Source organism: Sceloporus undulatus, chromosome 6, assembly GCF_019175285.1.
Source record: "Sceloporus undulatus isolate JIND9_A2432 ecotype Alabama chromosome 6, SceUnd_v1.1, whole genome shotgun sequence".
NCBI lineage: Eukaryota > Metazoa > Chordata > Lepidosauria > Squamata > Phrynosomatidae > Sceloporus > Sceloporus undulatus.
Genome location: NC_056527.1, coordinates 2,794,037 through 2,819,086, shown reverse-complemented (window position 1 = coordinate 2,819,086; position 25,050 = coordinate 2,794,037). Strand labels below are relative to the sequence as shown.

At 44.9% G+C, this 25,050-nt stretch overlaps 2 protein-coding genes across 6 annotated transcripts in view; both read left to right on the top strand.

Moving 5' to 3' along the window:
• Positions 1–10,103, top strand: part of LOC121934358 (KAT8 regulatory NSL complex subunit 1-like) — a 24,935-nt gene extending 14,832 nt beyond the window's left edge. For 3 of the 5 annotated variants that reach the window (XM_042474769.1, XM_042474772.1, XM_042474771.1), the window contains 7 exons: positions 981–1,121; positions 2,195–2,361; positions 3,438–3,559; positions 4,227–4,281; positions 5,053–5,165; positions 6,869–7,094; positions 9,039–10,103. In XM_042474769.1, the coding sequence (XP_042330703.1) occupies positions 981–1,121; positions 2,195–2,361; positions 3,438–3,559; positions 4,227–4,281; positions 5,053–5,165; positions 6,869–7,094; positions 9,039–9,317 (1,103 nt within the window). In that variant the 3' untranslated portion in view covers positions 9,318–10,103. The remainder of the gene's footprint in view (positions 1–980; positions 1,122–2,194; positions 2,362–3,437; positions 3,560–4,226; positions 4,282–5,052; positions 5,166–6,868; positions 7,095–9,038) is intronic. The other 2 variants (XM_042474770.1, XM_042474773.1) reach the window with 2 other exon arrangements.
• Positions 10,104–17,468: 7,365 nt separating this feature from the next.
• SMARCC1 (SWI/SNF related, matrix associated, actin dependent regulator of chromatin subfamily c member 1) overlaps positions 17,469–25,050 on the top strand; it is a 115,602-nt gene continuing 108,020 nt past the window's right edge. The window contains exons 1-4 of the mRNA XM_042474761.1: positions 17,469–18,027; positions 22,400–22,519; positions 23,406–23,491; positions 24,574–24,655. Coding sequence (XP_042330695.1) covers positions 17,653–18,027; positions 22,400–22,519; positions 23,406–23,491; positions 24,574–24,655 — 663 coding nt within the window. The 5' untranslated portion in view covers positions 17,469–17,652. The remainder of the gene's footprint in view (positions 18,028–22,399; positions 22,520–23,405; positions 23,492–24,573; positions 24,656–25,050) is intronic.

The following is a 25,050-nucleotide window of genomic DNA, read 5'->3' as shown; positions in this document are numbered from 1 at the left end:
TATTATTATTATTATTATTATTATTATTATTATTATTATTATTATTATTAACCTTTATTTATAAAGCGCTGTAAATTTACACAGCGCTGTACATACAACCTTTTTAATTGGACGGTTCCCTGCCCTAAGGCTTACAATCTAAAAAGACACGACACAGAAGGGGAAGGGGATGAGGGCCAACAGTTCTTCTCTACCTCCGAGGCCTGGATCAGGGGAGATGGACTGGAGGGAGGACATAGCAATACAGGAAATGATTCAATAAAACAGGCAACAAAGGAACATCAAATAGCAAGTGACAATTATGCAATGCAATGCCTGGGAAGGCTTCTCTGAACAGGATGGTCTTCAACTCAGTTTTGAAGCTGGTTAAAGAAGTGATGGCTCTTGCTCGCGGGGGAAGAAGGTTCCAGGAGTGAGGGGCAGCGAATGAAAAGGGGCGAATTCGAGATGGGGCAGAGGAAATCATGGGCTGGGACAGCAGACCTTGACTACCAGAACGGAGGGCCCTGGTGGGAAGGTGAGGAGAAAGAAGGTCTGATAAGTAAGGAGGGGCAGCCCATGGAGGGCTTTAAACGTCGACAGCAGGAGCTTGTACTGAATGTGGAAAGGGAGTGGGAGCCAGTGAAGGGATGCCAGCACAGGAGAGATGTGGTCAGAGCAGTGGGCGGATGTGATAATGCGTGCAGCTGAATGCTGGACAGAGATTAAAGATATGGGGCATTCAGATGGCATCATCCTTTGTAGTGTTTGGGAATGGGTGAAATTAGGGAGCAGCGATACTCTGACTTGTAGGAGTGCAACATACATGTAAGAAATACTATGTGCAAGATATAGGGTTCTTCCTATCTCTTACCTCACGGTGATAGTTGTTTTTTTAGCTGCACGTGGAAAAAGTAATATATAAATGTGAATAACAAATAGTGACATACGTAGCTTTGCAGTAGTCTCAACACAATTTCTTTTTGTTTTTCTTTTAATAGGCAACCCTCTTCACTTACACTTTGAAGCCTTGTTGAGAGAGAGCCACAGACTAAGCAATAAAATCAAGAATCTAAAAACAGCGAATTGTGGTTTGAAAGACTTAACCAACAACATTTGCTCATCGTCTTTCTCCGGATCTGGTAAATTTGGTGTACATGAAATAAATCTTTTACCTCTTGACAAAACTCTTAAATGTCCTTTTTTCCCACATGGGAAGGCTTTTGTTCTAAGTAATGGCGGTATCCTGTCAGATCAAAGGTTCCTCTGACATTTCCAGCTGAAGCCTGCGGATCTTGTTGAACTGCAAGTCCTAGCATTCCGCTCCACTGACTGTGCTAGCTAGGGCTATTGCCGAGTGAACACATGGAAGGCTGGCACATTGTGCTGCGCTGAAGATGGGCACCAGCAGAAGTGGTAGATTGCATATTTATTCTTGGCATTTGGACGAGGCCTTTGGACGAGGCTGTCAGTAGAACTATTGCCTTTTTAAAAGCTAACTTCAGTGGTCATCTCCACATCTTCAGTGAAGTATTTATTTCTTCATTTGTTTCATCCGAAACTATCCCAAATATGATAGTATGGAGGGAACTGGAAAAGAATGATCTCCACTCATTTCCTACTGCTTATAATTTTAAATCAGTTTGAAAGAGTTGTTTGATAGCTTAGGATGAAGCGATTTTATAAACTTCTGACCACAAGAAGCAACATTTCAGTGTAGCATATTCCCAGTGTTTCTTTGATGTCTTTTTTTCTGCTCAAAGCTTTTAATTTTTAAAAAATAATGGAAGTCATATTTCCCTGTTTTAATGTACTGTTCTAATCTTAGAATTTTAAGTAGGTTTGTTACGATCAACCTCTGGCATGATGTTTTAGTTTATCTTTACTTATTATACTGGTTGATTCAGTGCTATTTTATCTAATTGTATTTCCCTGCATCCAGTAAAGTGAGCTTTCAGTCCCTGAAAGCTTTCACCGTGATCTGCATGCTCCAGTGTCCAGATGGGACACATTTTCACCTCCTCTGAACGCCCACAAAGTGTTGATCTTGTCATTTTGGGTGAACTGAAGTGATGGCATGTCATTTCTGGTCATCTCTCAAGCTCTTGACAAGGAAGATTGGTTATTTCAACATGAGGACTCTCCTGAAACTGAATGAAGTTTGAGGTTTATACAAACAAGCAAAAACCTTTCCGTTCTCATGCTTCCTTGCCAGGTTCCCTGCTCAAAGGATCATCCAGTCACAGCTTGTATACTTCTGGCCCTCAGACGCACAAGCCTGCTTCTCTCCATCATGTCTCACCTCTCTCCCTGGAAAGTATTCCCACTCCACACTCCAACCAGATTGCTGGCAATTCCATGGCTGCTGGCAGCTCAGCATTGGTGAGTTGGAAAACACACACACACACACACACACACACACACACCACCTTAGTCAGCAGAGCTACAAAGAGAAAATAATGGCTGCACATTGCTGAGTGACCTTCCTTAGACGGAAGCCTCTCCCATTTGTGCACTGTGTCAGGCATAGTCAGAGCTAATTTGCTGGCAAAGAATGTGCTATTCTTTTAACTTTGCATAATGTCTCCAAACTAACGTCTTTTTTGTTGTTTCAATCTCATTCCCTGTGAAGTGTCACTGCTTGCCTTTAAGAATGCCCCCCCTTTAAAAAAATCTGATTATTTCAGAAAAACAAAATGAAACGTGTATAACTTTTTCTTTCAATTAAAAAAAAAATGGAGGCCCTGCAAGTTGAATAAATATGTGCAGTAGATCCAGTAGTAAAAAAAACCATATTCATCATTACTCTTAGCTTCAGTTTCTACCCCTCAGATTCTTCTGCAAATGTCCTTTTTTATCTGCCGGCTTTTTTTTTTTTAAGTGTATTTTGAAAAGAAAGATAGATTAGAGCTATTCTATGCACTGACAGATAAACAGTTTAGTCATGAAGACTATCTGGTAAGCTTATAGTTGGGCATGTTAGTTCAGTCTTGCTGAAATGTCTTTGATCACCAGTCTCAATTGCATTGTAGTTGCATGGTTCCTGTCCCATGTTTTCCTCTGTTCCCATCCTGGAGCAGCACATGCTTGGTGTTCATATTTCAAGACCTGATATTCTTCTGTCTCTCTGGCACCCTCAAGGCAGCTAACAGCATTGCACAAAGCAAGTGCAGCAAATCAGTGCAACGGGCTAGTGAATGTAAGGGTCCTTGTCCTGTAATTTTGATTCTGTGCAGATTCTGTGTGTTAATAGTAGAGGATAACATCACAGACATATTGCTTCATGCCTGCAGTACTGTATTGTCTCCATGTGCTGATGTGGGGGATTGTTGGACCTCAGCCTGTTCCCTTTACTTGCTGGTATAGTGACAGTCAGGTTAGGTGACCTCAGTTAACCAGTTCCAGGATAGCTTAGGAAGACCTGTGCTGTCTTTCTGACAATCTCTGTGTGGTTTCAGCAGCCTGCAAAGAAGAAAAAAGTGGAATGTTCCTATGACATCAACAATATTGTGATCCCCATGTCAATGGCTGCTGCTACACGGGTGGAGAAGCTGCAGTATAAAGAGATTTTGACACCAAGGTGGGTTCCCTTGGAAATAGCTGAGTCTCTGGAAGTTCACAGAGCATCTCAGTCTTGTCTGTTTAGCTGTAAGAGAGCATTGTCTTTTCATGAAGGAAAGACTCATAGTGTTTACAGCAGGAGATAGCATGCCATACCAAAGAACATAATGTTGTTCAGTCAGGCAGAAGCCTGTGTTTGGGTCTTTGTTGGAGCTTCTGTTGTGCACAGCTCCAGATGGTGTTCCTGTTGACGTTCCTCAGGTTGTGTCATATCAGCACATGGCCTTCAAAATTGTCCTTCTACTTAGAGGAACATTAGCAGTTCCTTCCTTATGTTGGCAGATGCATTGACAATTGTATTGCAGGTGTGAAAGAATTTAAAATAACATGGAACAGGAAGTGCTTAATGGCACTTTCTGTTTTCTGTGTGCCAGCAGGACATTGTGGAGGCCATTTCTATGCCCATGCCTTGATGCTGTGGCTGTGATGATGGGATTAATTTCTTGAAACACAACCAGTCCATGGTCTGTGTGTCCTTGGCCTATGGTCCAAATGGGCCTGTTTTGCCAGAGCATCTCCAGCCATCACCACCTCTCTTGTTGCTTCTTAAAGTTGAATGATACTTGTTTTGAAGAAGCATGTGCAGGAATTAACCTAATCCAGAGTCTTTTTTGGTTTTGGATCAGCTGGAGAATGGTGAATCTTGGCAAGCTGAAGACCTCAGGGGAAGTAGATTCAGAGGTAAGGCTGTTTCTTCAGGCCTCAATGTTGGTCTGTTTTTCTGTTGACAAGGATTGCTGGGGATAAGATATTTTAAATATTTTAATATTAAAAGGCAAATAACAAAGGTACATGCTTTTTGTTTTGTCCTTATTCAGATCTGTAGCTTTTATTTACCAGCAAGGGCTTGAGTTATACCAGGATGTGGAAAGGGAGTCAATACATCAATACTTCTTCTTTTCTTTTTTGTCAAAAGTGTTTCTCTCTGTTCTTCTGTTACTGGAGGAGTTTTATATATTATATGCTTGTATCTATACAGTATGCTTGCGTCATACGCGGCTTTTAGCATATGCTGAAAACTGCGGGAGCGCGTGGGGTGCTAGGGGCAGTGTGTCCAATTTGGATTAATGGGGCTGCCGCCATGCCACACCACCGCATGCAAGAGCCCCATTCACTTGAATGGGAGTTGAGCATGCGTGGTATTTGGCTTATGCGGGGGGGTGGTGGTCCAGAATCAGTCCCCCGCGTAAGCCAAGGGTGGACTGTACTTAAAAGATAGAATTGGTTTCTGATTAATAAGCTGTTCTTTCTCTGTTTGCTTAATTTTCTGGAGCTAGCAAATCAAAGCCTAGGAAAACAAGGCAGGTTGTATCTTTTAACTCTCACAAATGTTTTTGCACAGGTGAACTTGTATTGTGCAAATCATATGCTGGTTACTAATCCACATAACACAATACAGTATATAGTTTTGACTTTGTTAAGCATACAGAGAATAACTCTGTTTTTCCTTAGGTGGAAGATACTTCTGATGAAGCATATCTGAACCGTCACCAAAAATTTGAAGAGTTGGAACGAGCCCGTTGGGATTCCTGGTCAGGAACCATTTCTCACAGACGCGGGAACAGGTAGCTCTTCAGGAGAGTTCTGTCTTGTGGGAATGAGTCTTAACAACTTGAATCATATCAATTTGTCTGCTGTGTCATCTATGAGAAAAATATCAGTAAAGAGTTCCATATATGCTTGTCGACTTCCTGTATACAGTGCTACCTCGGGTTACGAAATTAATTCGTTCCGCCGTTCCGTTCGTAACCCGATAATTTCGCAACCCGAAAAGGCTTTCTGTTAGCGCTGGAAAGCCGCTAGCCGCGCTTTGCGTTTGAATTTCGCGCCGAAATAAATTTCGTAACCCGAAAAAAATATCGTATCCCGGAACAGTTTTTTCCAATCTAACTTTTTCGTATCCCGGAAATTTCGTAACGCGATCAATTCGTATCCCGGGGTACCACTGTACATTTAGGGTGGTTTTTTTTAATGGATTTTGCTACAACCTGTGGATAAAGATTAATGGCATGGAACAAATAATTTCCCTCTCTCCTTTTAAAAAATGCATAGGAGAGGATCTGTTAATGTGAGGGGTTACAATTGCTGTGTGTGTGTATGAATGACATTGCTGAACCTAAAAGGTCTATATCTGTACAAATATAGATAAGGAAGGGAATATAAATGAGGAAAAAGAATGAGAATGCTGCCTGAAAAAAACCCAGGGCGACAAGGGCAGAATGGAAAGCAGCTTGCCCATACTAGAGACCCAGCCTGAAGGCAGAGAGAAGAAGCCTCTCTTAGCATGGAAGCAGTACTCCCGCCATGTTAACCCTCCTTGTCCAAATCAAAGAAAGAAAGGCAGCCTTCCTACCTTCTTCACCTACTTTTTCAGCCAGGGTGGCAATAAGCCACCTGGAATATTATGTCCAGTTCTGGTCACCACAATTCAAAAAGGATATTGAGAAACTGGAGTGTGTCCAAAAGAGGACGACTAAAATGGTGAAAGGCCTGGAAACCATAAAGCCCAGTGAGGAGAGACGTAGGGAGCTGGGGATATTTAGCCTGGAGAAGAGAAGGTTAAGAGGTGATATGATGATAGCCCTGTTTAAATATTTGAAGGGATGATATATTGAGGAGAGAGCAAGCTTGTTTTCTTCTGCTCCAGAGAACAGGACCTGGAACAATGGATGCAAGCTCCACGAAAAGAGATTCCACCTGAACATTAGGAGGAACTTCCTGACAGTAAGGGCTGTTCGACAGTGGAACACACTCCTCCCTCTGAGATTTTGGTGGAGTCTCCTTCCTTGGAGGTCTTTAAGCAGAGGCTGGGTGGTCATCTGTTGGGGATATTTTGATTGAGAGTTCCATGGACTGGATGGCTCTTGTGGTCTCTTCCAACTCTACGATTCTATGATTCTAAGTCACAACGTAGGGCTGCTGAAAGGGAGACTGCAGTGGCCATTTTTAATAGGGGTGTAGTGTATAAGCCCCTCTGCAGAGACTGCCAGTCCTCACGGGGCTTATAAAGTATGCCCCTGTTAAAAGTGGCTGCCATAGTCTCTCCTTGGGTTCCCCTATTGCTGCCAAATGCCACTCAGGCCAAAAAAGTAAGTGAGGAAGGAGGGAGGGCTGCCTTTCTCCTGTTTGGGAGAATTTAATAAATATTTTGTTTATGGCATTACTTCTGAACTTGGATTTTCAAAAATGTTGCATTTGGCCAAAGCTATTTCTCACAGGTTCCCCATGCCCTGGTGTGGTCCATATTTGTGACATTTCTATTTTCTAGGAGCTCCAACAAAGCGGATGGACGATGGATACCTCCGCCGGGCTCTCCAGACACCACATCGCATAACCTTAACCACATCCAGTGTGCCAGCTCTCCAACTGGCTCTCTGAGCCCCGAGGTTTCCAGTGTTCTGAAGCCCCTCCTGCTTAAAGGCAGAGGCAGAGGAAGCCTTTCTTTTAGTGAAGACACAGCTCTCTCCTTCTCAGATGCGGACGACAGCATCCAGGTAAGGATTCTTTCTGTTCCCAGAGCTCCAGGCCTTCCTTACTCAAGTTTGGCTGTCCCTAGATGATGGGGAGCAAATACTGTTGGAGAGCAAATCCACGCAGCCTGAACCAGCAGGACCAGTGGGGAGGAGTGTTGGAAGATGCAGTTTGGCATACTCTAGCACATCACACTTTGACCACCCCACCATAGATATTTGTGATGGCATTTGAGCATACCATGTTAAGATACCATGAAGGTGTGTGTGTGTGTGTTGGTGTCTGCTTTTTCCATCAAGGTGTTTTCCTCCAAGTTGAGATGGAGAATGGCATCATGCTTTCTTTGCATCCTCATTGTGCCATAGAAGGTCAGTTGATCTATTGTTGCTTGTCTTCAGTGCCTTTGTTTAAAAAAGTGCAAGTGACAGAACTGCTCAGAGACATTTGCTGAGTAGTGGTTGTGCCACATTTAGTCCAGCCTTTTGAATCTGGGCACTGAAGGTGTGTCAGTGCAGTAGAGCCATTCTTATTGTTTGACATAAGTGTATTCCAGGAGAGTAGCAGTTTTATTCTTGTGGCAGTGAAGTGAGAAGAGTCCCATTTCACATCAAAGCAGCAAGGAGACATTGTTCCTAACCAAATTTGATGGACATAGGCTACAATTAAACTAGTGGAATTTACTTCCAAAAAGTGTCCTCATTGGGTTGTTAATCGCTTGGGTCGAATGCCACCATTCTGTGAAACTGTGTTTGCTAACAAACTTTAATTTACAGTGACTACCAAATCAATATCGAACTTGGAGCTTGCAAAGTTAATTTGACATTAGATACATGTATTGCTCTCCCTGTCCCATATTTAATTACCAATCCATTTGTGCTTTTTGAAAAGGCAACCTGTCCCTCCAAAGTAACTAAAAATTGGAATGGTACATGGTTCTGGCTCATGTTCTCCTTTGACCCTCATTCTTCCCTCAACACAAGGCAGTGCTTTAAACAAGTTCCTTCTTCCCTACTTTTATTGAAACCACAACCCCCTAACTAAAGCAACTTTAAAGATAACACCTAAGAACTTAGTTACATGACAGAAAGGATGAATGTGCCCCAAGTCAAGTCACAACTATAATGTATTGTAGTTTATACGAGGAAGTAATTACAGTGGTACCCCGGGATACGAATTGATCGCGTTACGAAATTTCCTGGGTACGAAAAAGTTAGCTTGGAAAAAACTGTTCCGGTAACGAAAGATTTTTGGGTTACGAATTTTTTTCGGTTGTTTCGGTGCTTTTTGGCACGAAATTTAAAAGTGAACGCGGCTAGCGGCTTTCCAGCGCTAGCGGAAAGCCTTTTTTCGGGTTGCGAACTCTTCGGGTTCGAACGGCGCCGCGGAACGAATTAAATTCGTAACCCGGGGTACCACTGTACATGTAACTAAACTGTGACCAAGCTTGTTTGAATTTGTAAACTGCAGTGACTCTAAACCCTGACCTGCCAGTTCATAAATCCTGTGATTCACTTTTACTTACACTGTCTTTACCCCATGGAGAGAGGAGTGAAGCTAAGAAGTTACCTATGGAAGGAGATGGAAGATATAAGCAACCGGAGCTCTGTGATTTCCCTGTTGTTGCAGAGTGGTGCAGGTTTCCATACTGGTTAGCACAAACAATACTTCAGCATGATGCCTGAATTGGAGCTTTAGAAATCTTGTTGCCAGTGACTTCACACATCTACTTTTTGTATGTGAGGCAACAGTTTCTCCCAAAAATGTACTGGGATAGACTTGCAAATAAGGATTTGAAGGAGTTGTTGCTATTTAATTCTTTCAAGATGAAACCTTTTAAAGGTTGCTATCCCCTGCTCCTATTGTTGTATCCTGGTATGGATAAAAACAGAGCAATGGCCTGTTTCCTCCCCTGAATGCTGTCAAATCTTCTGTCCCACTGACCTCCCCGCTCTTTCTCTTTGTTCCAGTGCGTACAGCCATGGGAGCTGCGGACATTCCCTCTTTCTCACCTGCAGCATCAAGTGCTTCTGTACCCGTCTGAGTTTCTAGGCAAGCAGGCCAGCACTGTTCAGCAGAGGGACTCTGGCAGCAGTCAGGGCTTGAGGACTAACAATATAAACTCCAGCACTTCTCATCCCAGGGAGCCTTTTCTGCCCAGTTGGCAGGTGCAGCCTGACTGCAGCAAGCAGCCGGAGGAGTTTGCCAGCCGACGTGGCATTGCATCAATGCTCCTCAACAACAGATGAGTTCTTGGGCCCCTGATAACACTGGGTAGAATTCTGTGTCCATACTCGCTAGAATTGGTATCCTGGCGCTTGGCTGGTGAGCTGGCCTAGCCATGCAGTGATGGCAGCGGAGAGCACTGCTGCGCACGAAGCAGAGGCCCAACCGCGAACTTGGAGTGCCTGCTCCCCCAGATCAGGAAGGGCTGGAGAGGCAGCCGAGGCAAAGGCCCTGGGCTTGCATGGCGTGAGGAGAGGGTGCCATCCAGAAAAGCCCAGTCTCCGGTTGGTTCTGGATGAGAAGAACTCGGATGCTAATTGGCCAGAAGGTTTGGGGCTGGTGCCACAAGTACAGCAGCCCAAAGAAACCCATAAAGGGAGCAGCATGGCACTTGGAAGACAGCCAAAAGAGAGGGAAGCTGAGCATTTTCAATTTAGACAACTGTTACTCAGGCAGCACTTCTTGGAAAGGATGCCAGTCGGTTGAGCACGTCGTCCTCAGAGGATTTTAATGCCAGTTTGTGGGTAGGAGTTGAGTAACGATTATGGAAACTCATGCACGCAGTTCACAGGTTTTGTCCCACAGTCCCAGATGGTGAGGAAGAATTTAACTCAAGGGTAGTTGGTATATACAGGCCCTGAATAAATGCCTGCAGGGGAAGATGGATGTTTCCCTCCTAATTTTGTATGGTTTTTAATTTTTAGATGTAGTTTCCCAAACACCAGGGTTTTTTTTTAACATAAAAATCATGTTTTCTTGGCCTTGCAGAAATGCTGTTGTTGCTGATAATAAATTTCAAATCATGATAACACTTGTATTTTGCATTTCCTTCAGAGGCTGTTATTCCTCTTCTTTGTCTGGATATTCTCATTATCACATGCTTCTGTCTTCAACTGGAAAAGCTCTGCTGTGTTTTGGAATGTTTTCCAAACTGAATGAGTTTTAAGACATTCAGGAATGCTCTCTTAAGGTCAATTTCACCATTAGATTTCTCTCCCAAGTTAGACGGGAGACACTGAGCTTCCTTGCGAGTCTGTCTCTCTCCTAATCCACTTGCTCTGAGACATGCCTCCTTTGTGGACAGGCTTGATTTGGAACACTTTCAGTTAAGCAGCTGTTGGAAAGGAATTTGTGGAGATGTTCAGGTATAAAAGGTTGGCAGCTCAGGAACTCTGGTTGTCTATTCTACTATTGGTGTTTATCTCACCCACATATCACAAGAAAAACAGACTTCTTGGCCTGGAGAAGTCTACAGTAGTACAGAAGTGAGGAGTGGCAGATCTGCAAGTTTTAGGTACAAATTCCAACTCAACAGTTAATTCAGAGAATAAACTTCTGGCAGTAAGACTCAGGTAGGTAGCAACCAGTGATGAGTTGTTAAGTAAATTTAAGCTGGCAGGAACACATTGAATTCCACCTATCTCAGCCTTTTGTTTTCCAGATGTGTTGGGCTTCAGCCTCAGATGACATGGCTAATACAGCTGGCCCTCCTTATCCACGGATTCAAACATCCACGGTTTGAAAATATTCAAAAACATATAAATTCTTAAAAGCAAACCTTGATTTTTGCCATTTTATATCTCTCTCTCCATGTCTCCGACTGACACAGTGACTAAGGATGGCACCTCCTCTCTGGATGCCTGCCTGGGATCAGTAATGGGCTGGATGAGGGAAAACAAACTCAAGCTGAATCCAGAGAAAACAGAGGTACTCCTGATAGGTGCCCCAAATCTAGACAGGGAAATTTGCCATCCAGTCCTGGACGGGGTTACACTCCCCTTAAAGGACAAAGTCCGCAGTTTGGGAGTACTCCTGGACTCATAGAATCATAGAATCGTAGAGTTGGAAGAGACCACTAAGGCCATCCAGTCCAACCCCCTGCCATGCAGGAAATCCAATTCAAAGCATCCCCGACAGATGGCCATCCAGCCTCTGTTTAAAGACCTCCAAGGAAGGAGACTCTATCACCCTCCGAGGAAGGAGTGCATTCCATTGTCGAACAGCCCTAACTGTCAGGAAGTTCCTCCTAATGTTCAGGTGGAATCTCTTTTCCTGTAGCTTGCATCATCTCTACAGTTATCATCTCAAGTGGATGCGATGGCCAGGAGTGCCTGGTACCAGCTTCAGCTGATACGCCAACTGTGTCCCTGTCTGGACCAAAAGGACCTTGAAACTGTAGTACATGCACTGGTAACCTCTCGCTTGGATTTCTGTAATGCGCTCTACATGAGGCTACCTTTGTACCAGGTTCGGAAGCTTCAGTTAGTTCAGAACACTGCAGCCAGATTGGTCGCGTGAACGTCTAGAACCGCCCATATAACACCTGTACTAAAATCTTTACACTGGCTGCCAATTAGCTTCCGGGCGCAATACAAAATGTTGGTCGTTACCTATAAAACCCTATGTGGCTTGGGCCCGAGTTACTTGAGGGAGCGCCTCTCCCTACATAATCTGCCCCGTACCCTCAGAACAACAGGGAAATATGTTCTTGAATGGCCAAAGGTAAGATTGGCAGCAACGTATCAAAGAGCTTATTCAGCAATAGCTCCAACCCATTGGAACGTCTCCCAGAAGAGATTTGACTCAGTTCGACATTAGAAGCCTTTAAGAAGGCATTGAAAACTTATCTCTTCCAGGTAGCATACCCTCCCGACTTGCTGTAGAGAAATTAGTCCCTACTGGAATAGCTTGATATCTGATGCCCAGTTGCTGTTATGTATGTTTTTAAACTTTGTATTTTTGGATTTGTATGATATATTGTACTATGACATGGGTCATAGAGTTTTAATGACTTGAGAACTGCTTTGATCTGTAGGAAAAGCAGTATAAAAATAAAACTTTTATTATTTTATTTATTATATAAGGGACACCATTTTATTACCCATTATATAAAATGGGACTTGAGCATCCATGGATTTTGGTATCTCCAGAGGGTTCTGGAACCAAATCCCAGCAGATATCAAGGGCCCGCTCTAGTCAGAAGCCCTGGCTAATAGTCAAGGATTCTGGAGAGCTGCCATCTAAAACATCTGGAAGTTGAGAACCACTGATCTAGACCATATTGCACCAAGTCCAGCTGCCTCTGCTTCCATTTTGACCTATTTTAGTTCCTGAGGAGACAACACTCACTATAAAAATCTGGAGGAAATCTGCAAATGAATGAATGAAAATTAAGTCCCTCTGGGGTAGATCAAGCTGCTTGGTTTTCACTAGCAACAGGTATAATGTAGGAGACACAGAGCAGTGATGCCCTTCCCTTTTAGGAAACCCTAACAAAGACCCCACACCTGAGTCTGTACTCTTGAAACTTGAAAAATGTATTTGAACATGGTTGGAGAACTGGCTTGAGTTTTCTGGGGCTTGAGAGCAGACCCTTTCCTGAGATATATTTCAAGAAGGATCTTGAGTCTGTTTTGCACACACTGCCTCTGAAGACAACCTGTTGCAATGGGCTCAGTCCTATTTGAGTTTATCTGGTGCAAATAATGCCGTATAAATGGAATGCTGAACACTGGCGCTGTGCTGTAACACCTTTCCTTTCAACTCTGGCATTGTCTGTCAAGTGCTGGTCGGCAAGCCATTGGCTGCTGGCCTGTGGCATGTTTTTATGAAAATGCAATGAAAAGACACAGGCATGGAAGCAGTCCCTGGCAGATGACCACGGTGCTCAGCGATGGCTCCTCTTCTCCACCCAGGAGAGAAGGGGCCAGTGGGGTGCCACAGGGGTCTGCCCTGCTATTCAGCCTCTTGTATCAATGACTTCAGTGAAGGTCATTTAAAAATAAATAGCTAGTGTAATAATTACACAGTAACAATGACCTAAAGATACAGTATGTCTATCTTGGAGTAACTCTTTTGCTAAAACAACAAAGAAGCACAAAAATCTTAGTGCTAGCTTTCAAACCCAAAGTTTCTTTACCTGGCAAAGATGTTTTTTAAAAACATGCACAGTCGGATTAGGAGGGAGGGACATGCTGGTCTTAGACCCAGTAATCCGAGACCCATACTGTCTTTAGCTGGTGCACAGAGCATCACTTTAGGTCCTGCAAGCACTACCCACATTGGCCCTCTCAAGAACAAAAAATACAGTGATCAAATGCACCCGAGGAAGTAGACTGAAGTCTACAAAAGCTCAGCCTCAAAGGTGCTGCAAGATCTCTGCAGCAATACAATGTGATTCTCTACTTGAGAGTAGGAAAGGCCTCCTTGAAACTTTAAACCTGTCTCTATCAGCGATGTATTCAAGGCTGTTGCTCCAGGTCTCTACCGTCAAGCTTCAAGTTGAGTCTCAAGTCCAGTCTTAAAGTCTGGGAGCCATCTTCAACAGAAAGAAAAGGTGGTGGCAGTGGAATGGAGTTCCAGTAACTAGAAAACCAGGAAGATGTGCACAGGTGAGTTTAAAAAATGAAATTATCATACACAAGTTCAACAAGGCTTTAATGAAACAACTCTTTATAGGAGCAGCAGGCAAGATTTGCCCCCAAAGGGCAAGGGCAAAGGCAAATGCCTTAGGGATGAACCCTGCGCTCTGGGCATTAGTCTTGCCTGCTGCTCCTAAGAAAAGCCTTAGGAGGATCCTTCTGCCTCAAGCCCATTGCCTAACGCATTTGATGTTCCCCTCTGAGGAACTGCTGCTCTCATGTCACCACTCGATCCACAATCTTTCTGAAGGAATGTCTTCTGTTACAGGACCAAGGCCAGCAAGTTGGTTGCTAAAAATATCCAAGTCACAGGTGGAGTCAGCGCACCATTTCTTGCAGAGAAGGATGAGGAGGGAACTACTATAAATGGTGGCTGTGTGTTGTGTAGGAGAGGCAAGCAGTCTCCTGCAGGGCTAGGAAAATGTGAACATGACCAAAAAGGACAAAGAAAACAGCCACTACATTAGCAGTGACTATAGCCTTTTGCTTTAATGTGGTAACTTGGCCAGATTTTAAGCTAGAAATGCTGACAGACACAGAATTGTGTCAATTCAAACCCTGCAAAGCACAATGCCAACTCAAATGCACTCCTTTGAGAGGAATCACCAAAGAGCTGCTGCCGCCACTGTTTTCCCTCCCAGGTATTCAAGCGGCCAGAAGCGGCTCCGCAGCAGAGAGAAAAGAGGGGCTTGGCTGGTCTTGCTTTTAGGGGTCCCTGGGAGAGATAAGCTCTTGCCTTCCGCCATTCTACTCAGAGAAGGGGATGGTTCCTTTTTTGCTAAGAGGAAAGGACCTGAAGGCATACAACAAGAGCAACAACCTTCTCCTCTGAACAAATCTTGCCAAGGAAACCCTTAGGGTCACCATAAGTTGGAAATGTCTTGAAGCTCACCCAACAAGATGTAGTACTTTGGCCCATGGTTGATCCAGGTTTTGCAAGTCAAATGTTGACTAAAATCTCTAGGCTCAGACACAAGTTTATACTGTATGTGCCTTTGGCTCCCACTCTATCCTTGATAAGATTTATTCCGATGTTTGCTCTTGCCTTCCTCTTAGGTCTGAGAGTATGATTGGCCCAAGGCCAGCCTGAGCTGTTTCCAGGGCTGAGCAGGAATGTGAACCCTGATCTCCCAGAGTCCTAGTCCAACCCTCTGACTACATGAGGGCCTCCACATTCGCTGGGGTTAGGGGCACAGTGCCCCATGAAAGTGGGGGAAATGCAAATAAAACACTATTCTCTTTACCTGAGAGGACACCTCTCTAGGAATCTTGCTCCTCCAGCACAACTCTATAGTCTGCCAGAATTTGACCATAGAATCATGCTAGAGGACCCTCTAGGAATCGGTAGGTCCTCCAGCACAACTCTATGATCAACTCCCAGCTGAATTTCCCTGGAGGACCTGATGATTCCTAGAGAGAATGTGTTAATCAAATCCACAAAAGTCAAAGCCACAAATGCAGAGGGCTGACTGTACTGCCCAAGGCTTGCTCTCATGCTGTGACTATAGTAGTCCCTCCACATTTGCTGGGGTTCGAGGCAAAGGTCCCCCATGAATGTGGAAAAACCTCAAATAAAAAAGACATATCTGAGAGAACATCCCTCTAGGAATCTCCAGGTCCTCCAGTGCAACTCTATGGTCTACATCTGCCAGAAGTTGATCATAGAGCCATGATGGAAGACCTACAAATGCCCACAAAGTGTGTTCTCAAGGCATTTCTTGGTCCTTTGGTGCAACTCTGTGGTCAACTTCCAGCAGAGTTGTGCTGGAGGACTTAGAAATTCTTAGGGAGAACATGTTAATCAAATCCGCAAATAATCATATCTGCAAAAGTCAAAGCTCCAAATGTGGAGGGACAACGCTACTGTTTTTTTAAAAAAAGGAAACCCTAAAAGTGACAAATGTCACCATTTCCTCTTCCTCCTCCTCCTCCTTTCTCAAAGCCTGGATAGCATTGCTAGAAAGGTCAGCTTAGAGAAGGACTGCTCTGCCATTGTGTGTCTTCAACTCATTTCCAGTTCATGGCAACCGGCTTTGCTAAAGAGTGTCCAGAGGAAGGCAACCAAAATGGGGAACGGCCTGGGAAACCAAGGCCTGTTACAGACTGCCAAAATAAAGCTTCTTCGGGTCTCTTTGGAGGTATGCTGTTGAAATGATGCATGGGTCCTAAGAGTCCGGAGGTCATGCCAAAGCCACACTCCATTCCTAAGCACTGGAGTGCAGCTTTGGTGCAACTTCCGGATTCTTAGGATGCATGCATCATTTAAACAGCATACCTCCAAAGAGACCCGAAGCAGATTTATTTTGGCAGTCTGTAACAGGCCCAAGAAACCCTATGAGGAACACTTTAGGGAGATACTAGGTATGTTTAGCCTGGAGAAGAGAGGCATAAGAGGTGATGCGATAGCCCTGTTTAAATACTTGAAGGGAGGGAGCAAGCTTGTTTTGTGCTGCTCCAGAGAACAGGACCCAATGGTGCAATGGGCAGTAAGAGCTCCCTCAGAGATTGTGGTGGAGGCTCCTTCTTTGGATGGTATACTTTGATGGAGAGTTCCTGCATGGCAGAAGGGGCTTTTGACTGGATGGCCCTTCTTGGGGTCTCTTCCAACTCTACCATTCTTTGAAACCTTATGCAAAGAAAAGCCTTATCTTCGCTGGTGGCCCCAAAGACTTTGGGTTACTTTTCCTTCCAAAGCAACCCCTGAAGCGACAAAGAGTAACTTTTCCCCTCTTGTTTGGGGTGAATTCCTCAGAAAGGGGTGAAAAGTGAGGCACCTTTCCTGATGTCAAGGGAGCTGCAACTGACTAGTAACTCTGTGTGTGCACAAAGGAGGGCCTCTCCCCAAAGCAACCGCAGCCAAGTTACTTTTAGCCGAAGTCAGAAAGAATTTTCTAGAAGCTTTCTGTCAAGACTTTTCCCTCAGGGTTTTTGTTTTGAGGGGTTTTTCTGGCTCTGGAAGAGTTTGGCTGCATCCATATTGGTGAAATAACCTGGTTTAGTACTGTTTTAAGCCTTTGTCTGGCTCTTTGCTATGGAATTCTGGGAGTTGGAGTTTGTTGTGGGGCCTTCCTTAAGCTCTGCTCCGCTCTGGGCCCACGACAAACTCCAACTCCCAGAATTCCATAGCAAAGAGCCAGACAAAGGCTTAAAACGGTACCAAATCTCTCAAAACATAATGGATTTGCACCATTTATGTCCACAGAATGCCTTTTTTCCGGCGGCGTTACGTGCGTTGCTACATTCTGAGGGAGCTGATAACGAGTAATTGGGGGTGTCGTTAAAATGTAACGCCGTGTGGAGAAAGCGGCTTATTTGTTGCGTCTTTTCTCCTCAGAGGGAGCAGAACTGAGAGGCTTTTTTTCGCCCCCTCTTTTTTTTCCTGAGGGAGGACGGCCTTAATCGTTGTTCTTCTTCCCTTCCCGCCAAAAATGCCGGCCAGGTCAAAAGGAAATGGACATCGCATCCCTGGGCAGCCTGGGAAAAGGATGAGGAGGAGCCTGGAGAGGGCAGCTTCTTCTCCGCTAACTCCGGGGCGAGAGAGAACCTCTCGGTGCCTCCCTCACAAAAACTCCTCGGGGAAAACAATAAGGGCCTGTTTTGTTAGTGCGCATGCGCGTGGGGAAACTCATATGCGCGCAGGACAAAAAAAGCTGGAACACGCATGCGCGGGTTCAGCTCCTTGTCTTTCTTTCTTTGCTCCCTCGCTGGCGCCTGCGCAGTGGTGAGGCTCCTTGCGCATGCGCCGTTGCAACCGAAGAGAAGAGCCGGCGTCGCGGGAGGGGAGAGAGGCGGCGAGAGCGCGTCTAGAGAAGCAGAGGAGGCGGTTCTTCTGCGCGTGCGCGCGGGGAGCCAGGGAGGAGGGGGAGGAGGGAGAGAGGGAGGGCGTTGGCGGCGGTGTGGCCTCCGCCGCGGAGTCGTCGTCCTTGGGGCTCTGCGCATGCGCGGGGCCAGGAGAGTGGCAGGCGTAGGGCCCCGGCGGTGGCGCGGGAGGCGGCGCGGGAGGAAGCGAGGCAGGCCCGCCACCAGGAACATGGCCGCCGCCGCCGCTGCTGCTGCTGCTGCTGCGACCACGACGACGGCGACGGCAGCCCCAGCAGCGCCGCCGGCCTTGCCCTCAGCCGCGGCGCCCCCCGCCTCAGCCGCCGCCTCCTCCTCCTCCTCCTCGACCGCCTCCTCGGCCTCGGGCGCCTCTCCGTCGCCTCCGGTCTCCCGCCGCAAGGACGGAGGCCCCGCCGCCAAGTTCTGGGAGAGCCCCGAGACCGTCTCCCAGCTCGACGCCGCCCGGGTCTGGCTCGGGAAGCACTGCAAGAAGGTGGGTCGAGGAAGGGAGCCCCAAATGCCCCCTGGCTCTAGGGCTATGGAATTCTGGGAGCTGGAGTTGGTTGTGGGCCCGGAGCGGAGCTCCCAGAATTCCATAGCCCTAGAGCCAGGGGCATTAAAAAGGGGGCTGCTATTTCCCGAGTGTGGAGGCAGCCCTAGGAATCCTCCCGCAGGGACCCTTCGTGGCCATTCTTCCCCTGAACCTGCGTCTCAGAGCCTTCAGAGTATCTTAAACCCTGGCAAGATTTGAACTCGCCACCGGCTCAGGGCTAGATTCAGATCCTGCTCTTGCCTGCTCTTCCCAGGCTTTCCTCTGCTCTCCTTTCCTGAACATGCCTTTGAGAGTCTGCTACTGTTGATTTGTGCCTTCAGGTCACCTCAGACTCTTAGACCGACCACATTTGAACTTGCCACCCGGCTCAGGGCTGGTTCTTTAAACATCCTCCTATCCCTCCAACTACTATTCCCTGCTGTCCTTCTCTAAATGCTTCTTCTGGAGTGTTGTTGTTGTTTTGTGCCTTCAGGTTGTCTCAAACCCTGCCAGGAACTTCTCAGCAAGATTTGAACTCTGCACCCGGCTCCTGAAGATCCTCTCGTCCTCCCCCTCCGCCTTGCCATTCCCTGCTGTCCTTCCTGAAACAGGGCTCAGAGTGTGATGGTGTTGCTTTGCGTCTCTCACTTAGATAAACCCTGAAAGGCCATTTCTCAGCAAGATTTGAACTCCCCACACTATTCAAGTCTAGGTTATTTGAAGATCTGACTATTCCCCAACTACTCTTCCCAGCTATCCTACCTGAAACGTGCCTTTTCAGAGTGTTATGGTGTTGCTTTGTGCCTTCGGGTCGTCTGTGACTCTGAGGAACTTCTCCTTGGCAAGATTTGAACTCCCCGCAGGGCTCAGAGCTAGGTGATGTATGAAGATCCTCCTAGTCCCCCGTGACTATTCATGGCTGTCCTTCCCTAAATGTGCCTTCCAGGGTGTTGTGCTGTTCTTTTGCCCCTTCGGGTCCTCAGAGCAACCCTCAGGTCAGCATGATTTGAAGCAAGACCCCCCCCCCCCCCCGGCTCAAGGCTAGGTTAAGATCCTTCTGTTCCCCCCAGTACCCCACATTATCCTTCTCTAAACATGCCCTTCAGAAAGCTGTGGTGTTTTCTGCCTTCAGATTGTAGGACCCTAGACTTGGAAGAGACCCCAATCAAAGCACCCCCGACACATGGCCATCATCTAGCCTTTGGGGGCTGTTCTTAAAGGAGGAGACTGAGGCAGCATCCTCCACCATTGAACAGCTCTTACCATCAGGAAGTTCTTCCTGAGGTTTAGGTGGAATCTCATCTCAGATCAATCCTGAAATGAACCTCTCACCGACATTTGAGCTCCCCAGGCCTGGGCTGCCTGAATGTCCTCCTATTCCCCTCACTATGCCACAACTATTCCCTGTTATCCTTCCCTAAACGTGCCTTTCAGAGTGTTGTGGTGGTGCTTTGTGCCTTCAGGTGGTAGAATCATAGCGTTGGAAGAGACCTCCAAGGGGTTATTCCGTCCAACTCGCCTTCTGCCATGCAGGAACTCACAAAGCCCTCCCTGTGACAGTTGGCCATCCAGCCTCTGTTCAAAGACCTCCAAGGAAGGAGACTCCATCACTCTCTGAAGGAATGTGTTCCACTGTCAAAAAGCTCTTACTGTCAGGACATTCTTCCTAATATTGAGGTGGCATCTCTTTTTCTGTAGCTTGCACCCACTGTTCGGGGTCTTAGTCTCTGGAGCAGCAGAAAACAAGTTTGCTCCATCATCAATATGCCATCCCTCCGAGGGAGTGTGTTCCACTTTCAAACAGCTCTTACTCTCAGGAAGGTCTTCCTAAGGTTTAGCTGGAATCTTGTCCCAGACTTAGAGCAACCCTCAGGCAAACTTCTCTCCAAACTTTTCACCACACAGGTCTGACTTCTTGGAAGATCCTCCTGTTCCCCCATGTTCTGTGTCCGTGATTTGAGATCTTTTGGGAAAGCTTTTGTTCTCTCTCACAGGTACATCTGGTGGGAACAGAAGAGAGACAGGGCCTTCTTGGTGGCGGCTCCAAGACTGTTGAATTCCCTTACTAGGGAGGTTAGACTGCCACCCTCCCTGCTATCCTTTCCTGGACATGTGAGGTCCTTTCTGTTTTGGCAGGCCTTTGAAGACTGACTGCTCAGAATGTTGTCCCATTTTCTACCTTCAAGTTGTTTCGGACCTCGTTGTTGTTGTGTGCCTTCATGTTGATTCTGCGTCTGGGGCCCCGAAGGTGGCACTATCATAGGTTTTTTCTTGGCAAGATTTGTCCAGCGGGGTATTTGCCATTGCCTTCCCCTGAGGCTGAGAGCATGTGACTGGCTGAAGTTCACCCAGTGGGTTGCATGGCTGACCTGAAAATCCAACCCTGGTCCAGGTTACCTACAGGATTGCCTCCTCCTATATAACCCACCCCATGTACTCAGGTCATCTGGCAGACATTTACTCCAGCCAGCCAGGACTAGGCTGGCAACTGTCAACCAGAGGACATTTTCTTCAGCCACCCCTGGACTGTGGAATGGCCTGCTGGAAGGGATGAAACAGCTGAATATGGTGTCTGGATTGAAAACCACATTAAAGACTGGTCTCCTCCAGCAGGGTTATCCTGATCTTTTTTAAACTGTGATGATGAATTTCAGATGTGGATTGTTTTAATATGTGTACATTTTATTTGTGTTTTAACTGCTGTTGTTAATTGTTGATGCACATCTCAATCCATGGGAAGAGGGGGTAAGAAATAATAATAATAATAATAATAATAATAACTACAACAACAACAACAGTAATTGATGGAAGAATGTAGGTGTCACAGTGGTTAAATGCAGGTCCTGCAGCCACAAGATTGTGAGTTTGATCCCAGGCAGGGCTCCAAGCTTGGCTCAGTCTTCTGTCCTTTCCTAGGTCAGCAAAATGACTACCCAGCTTGTTGGGGGCAATTGGCTTACAAATTGTAAACTACTACTGCTTAGGGAGTGATGAATTCACTGTTCAGTGGTATAAAAATGTAAATACTGGCCTGTTACAGACAGCCTAAATAAAGCTGCTTCGAGTCACAGTGGAGGTATGGTGTTTCAATGATGCATGCATCCTAAGAGTCCAGAAGCCACACCAAAGCCATGCTCCAGTCCTTAAGGCTGAAGTGTGGCTTTGGTGCGACTTCTGGACTCTTAGGACACATGCATCATTGAAACACCATACCTCCACTGTGACTCGAAGCAGCTTTATTTAGGCTGTCTGTAACAGGCCGCTATTGCTGTTGCTAAGAATGGGTTGTAGATGGGCCACACAAAATGGACGTCCTAGTGGGTGTCAGGAGTGTGGAAGAGGCCTGTGGTGTGGGATTGGAAGGCTATCCTGGGAACAATTCATAGGTTGGGGTTTGATGCTGTCTGAAAGTGGCCAATTAAAGGAGGTCAGCCTGAGTTGAAACTTGGCCAGGTTGGCCTGTTCCTCCCCTGAATTTTGGGGAAAGAGAACAGTCTTCCCATTTTCTACTTGTCTGGTTGAATGGCACTCCTTAGTGTGTGCAGCAGAGGCCTCTGTGTGGAAGAGGCATTGCCGCCTCTCTGCTTTCCCCTGGGAAGAGCTAACAAAGGGCCACCTGTCCCCTTGTCTGGCGGCTGTCTCTGAAATGCAGGCCCAGCAGTGGGATGTTTTGTTAAAATGGCCCATTGCTCCAAGCAGCATGCTCTTATTCTTACACCCGTTTTGACCAGATTGACAGGACTGAGCAAAGTATGAAAGGTAAAGGAAGGCAGATTATTTACAAGCCTTACATCGGGTGGGTTGTGTGACCCATGTTGAGTGTTTTTCCCTTTCTGGCCGAGATCTCAGAAATGAAGATGACACAAATTTCGTTAAAGTCTACTTGTCACTGTTACCGAAATTAGCAGCCTGTCTATTTTCTGAAATTAAAGTGCTCCCAGACCCCTTTTGGGTGTAGAAAAACAGCAGTGGATCTTGAGGGGTTATCTAAAAAAAGAATTCATGACAATTTAGCATAGTTTTAAAAAATAATAATAACAGGGATATAAACTTATTGGGATTAGGTTTAAAGTCCTGAAAGTTAAATCAATAAAATCAGCTTGAAGAAACTTGGCAGATTTAAATTTAGTGACAGCTGCTGTTCTTTTAGTGCCTAGTTACCAACTTCCTGAAATATAATTGTGAGAGTCAGAATTAAAATTAGAATTTAAAAAGCCAAAATGATGACTCAAGCTGAGTTTAAATCGTGGTGTGAATGTTGCTAGAAGTTGTAAATGACTTTCCAAATGTGAAAAGAGCACCAAGATTGATTTGGGAAATGTTTGCTTTTCAGTACGTTCAAGCAGATGCTCCTACCAATAAAACACTGGCTGGACTTGTGGTGCAGCTGCTGCAGTTCCAGGAAGATGCCTTTGGAAAACATGTTGCCAATCCTGCCTTTACAAAATTCCCTGTGAGTCATTAAAATGTTCTTGTAACATGTCTTCGGCTGTTGTGTTTTCTATGAAGATGAGTCCCAGTCGGCTTCTGGAGAAGCTGCCTATATTTTAAGGTGAAAGTCTATGTTTGAATCTAACCATTGCCAAGAAATAAAAGAGCTCCTGTTGTTTTGCATGGGATCAGAAGGTTGGGTCAATGAATTTAGCCCTCGCTGTAGGCCGCAGTCTACTTGTCCTAGTACTCAGACCTACTGAAGGTTTCCTTATTTGGAAATCTGAAATACTCCAAAATCAAGGGAATTTTCATGGCAGAGCGGGGATTTGGTTTCCAGTCATAGTCCAGCGCTCAAACCACTGCACCATGCTGGCTTCCCTGAAGTGAACAAAGGTCTATGCCAAATAAAAGATGTCAGTCTTTAAGGTACTATAAGGCAATTTTTTGTTGTAACGTGGTTTAATCCCTCCCTCAACCCTCATAATGGATTTCACATTTAAAAACGACATAATTCATGTCCTTCATACAAGTTCTCCTGCACCACATGCTTTGGCAAATTTCCCAGTACATCTTTGCAGTACTGTGGATTTGCAAATCGTTAGTTTCCTCTTCAAGCTTTTACATCCCCATTTATTAAAAGGACATCAGTTTTGTTATTAGTCCTCACAGATACAGAGAGAAACAGCAAAGTCTGAAAGAATACTATCCAAATGTTGATTCAGGTGTGAAGAGCCCCAATGTAACTTGAAATCTCTTAGAAAAGGAGCGGGGAGCATGAGGGAAGAGAGGAGAATAGGGTGACATCTATATTGTTTGAACTTGGCTGGTTATGTAATGATTTTTGAACAGGTTACTTGCACTTTGTGTTCTGATATGGATGTCATTTTGATATTTTCTCTATTTAGGCAAAGTGCTTCTTGGATTTCAAAGCTGGAGGAACACTATGCCACATTCTTGGTGCTGCTTATAAGTATAAAAATGAACAAGGATGGTGAGTCCTCAGCCTTTTCTTTATACCTTTTCCACAAAGTTCCCACCTCTTATCCAAAGCTGCAAATTTTTGATGGGCAGCTGAAATTATTTTATCTCATGCAACTTCTAGATAATCAGTTTATTTGGATTTTTTAAAATGGAGAACTGGTGCTTTATTCTTCCCTGTATTTTATATTATTTTGACATAATGGTTTTATATTACATCAGAGACTTTCTGAAATAGAAAAGTTGGTACTTACCTGTGATACGTCCATTTCCAGCAGAGAAGGTTCCAATGTCCTATAGATTGGGTTAAATTGAAAAGGCAGGCTGTCCTTTTTCTTCCTACTAGGATCAAATGGAAGGAGCAACCCAATCTATAGAATGTTCCAATCTTCTCTGTAGAGAAAAGACTGATACAAAAGTTAATAATTGGCTTTTAGACCACTTTTATTACTTTATTTGATTTTAGTTGTAGCTGTTTGTTCTGGAACGATATCAAATGTAGCTTACATAAATTACTAAAAATATACTTTTGTTAGGGTTGCTTGCGTGCTTTCTTATTCATGGTGTTAATTGAGGTAGCACATTTTTCCTGCTTGAACTCCTACTTCTTGTTAGATCATTGTGGCTGTTCTCAGTGCTTTTTAACTCATTCTACTAACTATTAGTACATAGGAGATCCATTGTCTGACTTACATTCATTATTCCTTCCTCCATCATACTGTATATATGGGGTCACTTCAGCCTAAATGGTCACAACTTGCTTAGTAAGAGGTGTATCTTGGCATGTGTTTACAAAACCCTTTCTGATGCAGTTGTTGGTGGAAGTGTGGCCTTATTATGGGGAAAGAATAACTATCACACTCTTTTTTACTTTCCTGTGTGGATTGTTGTAATATGATAACATAGCCCTATAGAGCCATAATGCTATATTGAACTAACAAACAAAACCAAGGTTTCATAGGTGATTTTAATTGTTTTTAAATTTTATTATAAACATCTTTAATTCACCATTTCTGGGCGAAAGGTGGTATATAAATGAAATGAATAAATAATAAAATAAATGTCAAGCATGATGCAAATATTTTTTCTTTGCAGGAGGAGGTTTGACTTGCAGAATCCTTCCCGGATGGATCGAAATGTAGAATTGTTTATGAACATTGAAAAAACATTAGTGCAGGCAAGAATTTTAATAAATAACTACCTAGTTTTGGGATACTTACTGTTTTCAATGTAGAGAAGGCTGTCTTGGCTTAAGGCTTATTGTGAGTGTGAACTGCATAGGAATTACAAACCTTTCTGTGATCATCTGTGGAAGGAAGTGCATGCATCTGTGACGTGCTTCTTTTTGTTTAAGACCAAAAGCAGGAGAATGATAGAAATGGGTGTTGTGTAGATTTGAAACTTGTATTCTAAAGAAAGGCAGTGCTTTGGAGCAATTATTTTGATTCACAAAATGGAAGTAATGCTTTCAGAACTGGAAAAATAGGTACAAAGGTCCTTTGGATTTAATTTTACCTTCTTGGCAACCTTGTGAGATACATCATTTTCAGTGTAAATTACTGAAGCAAGGTC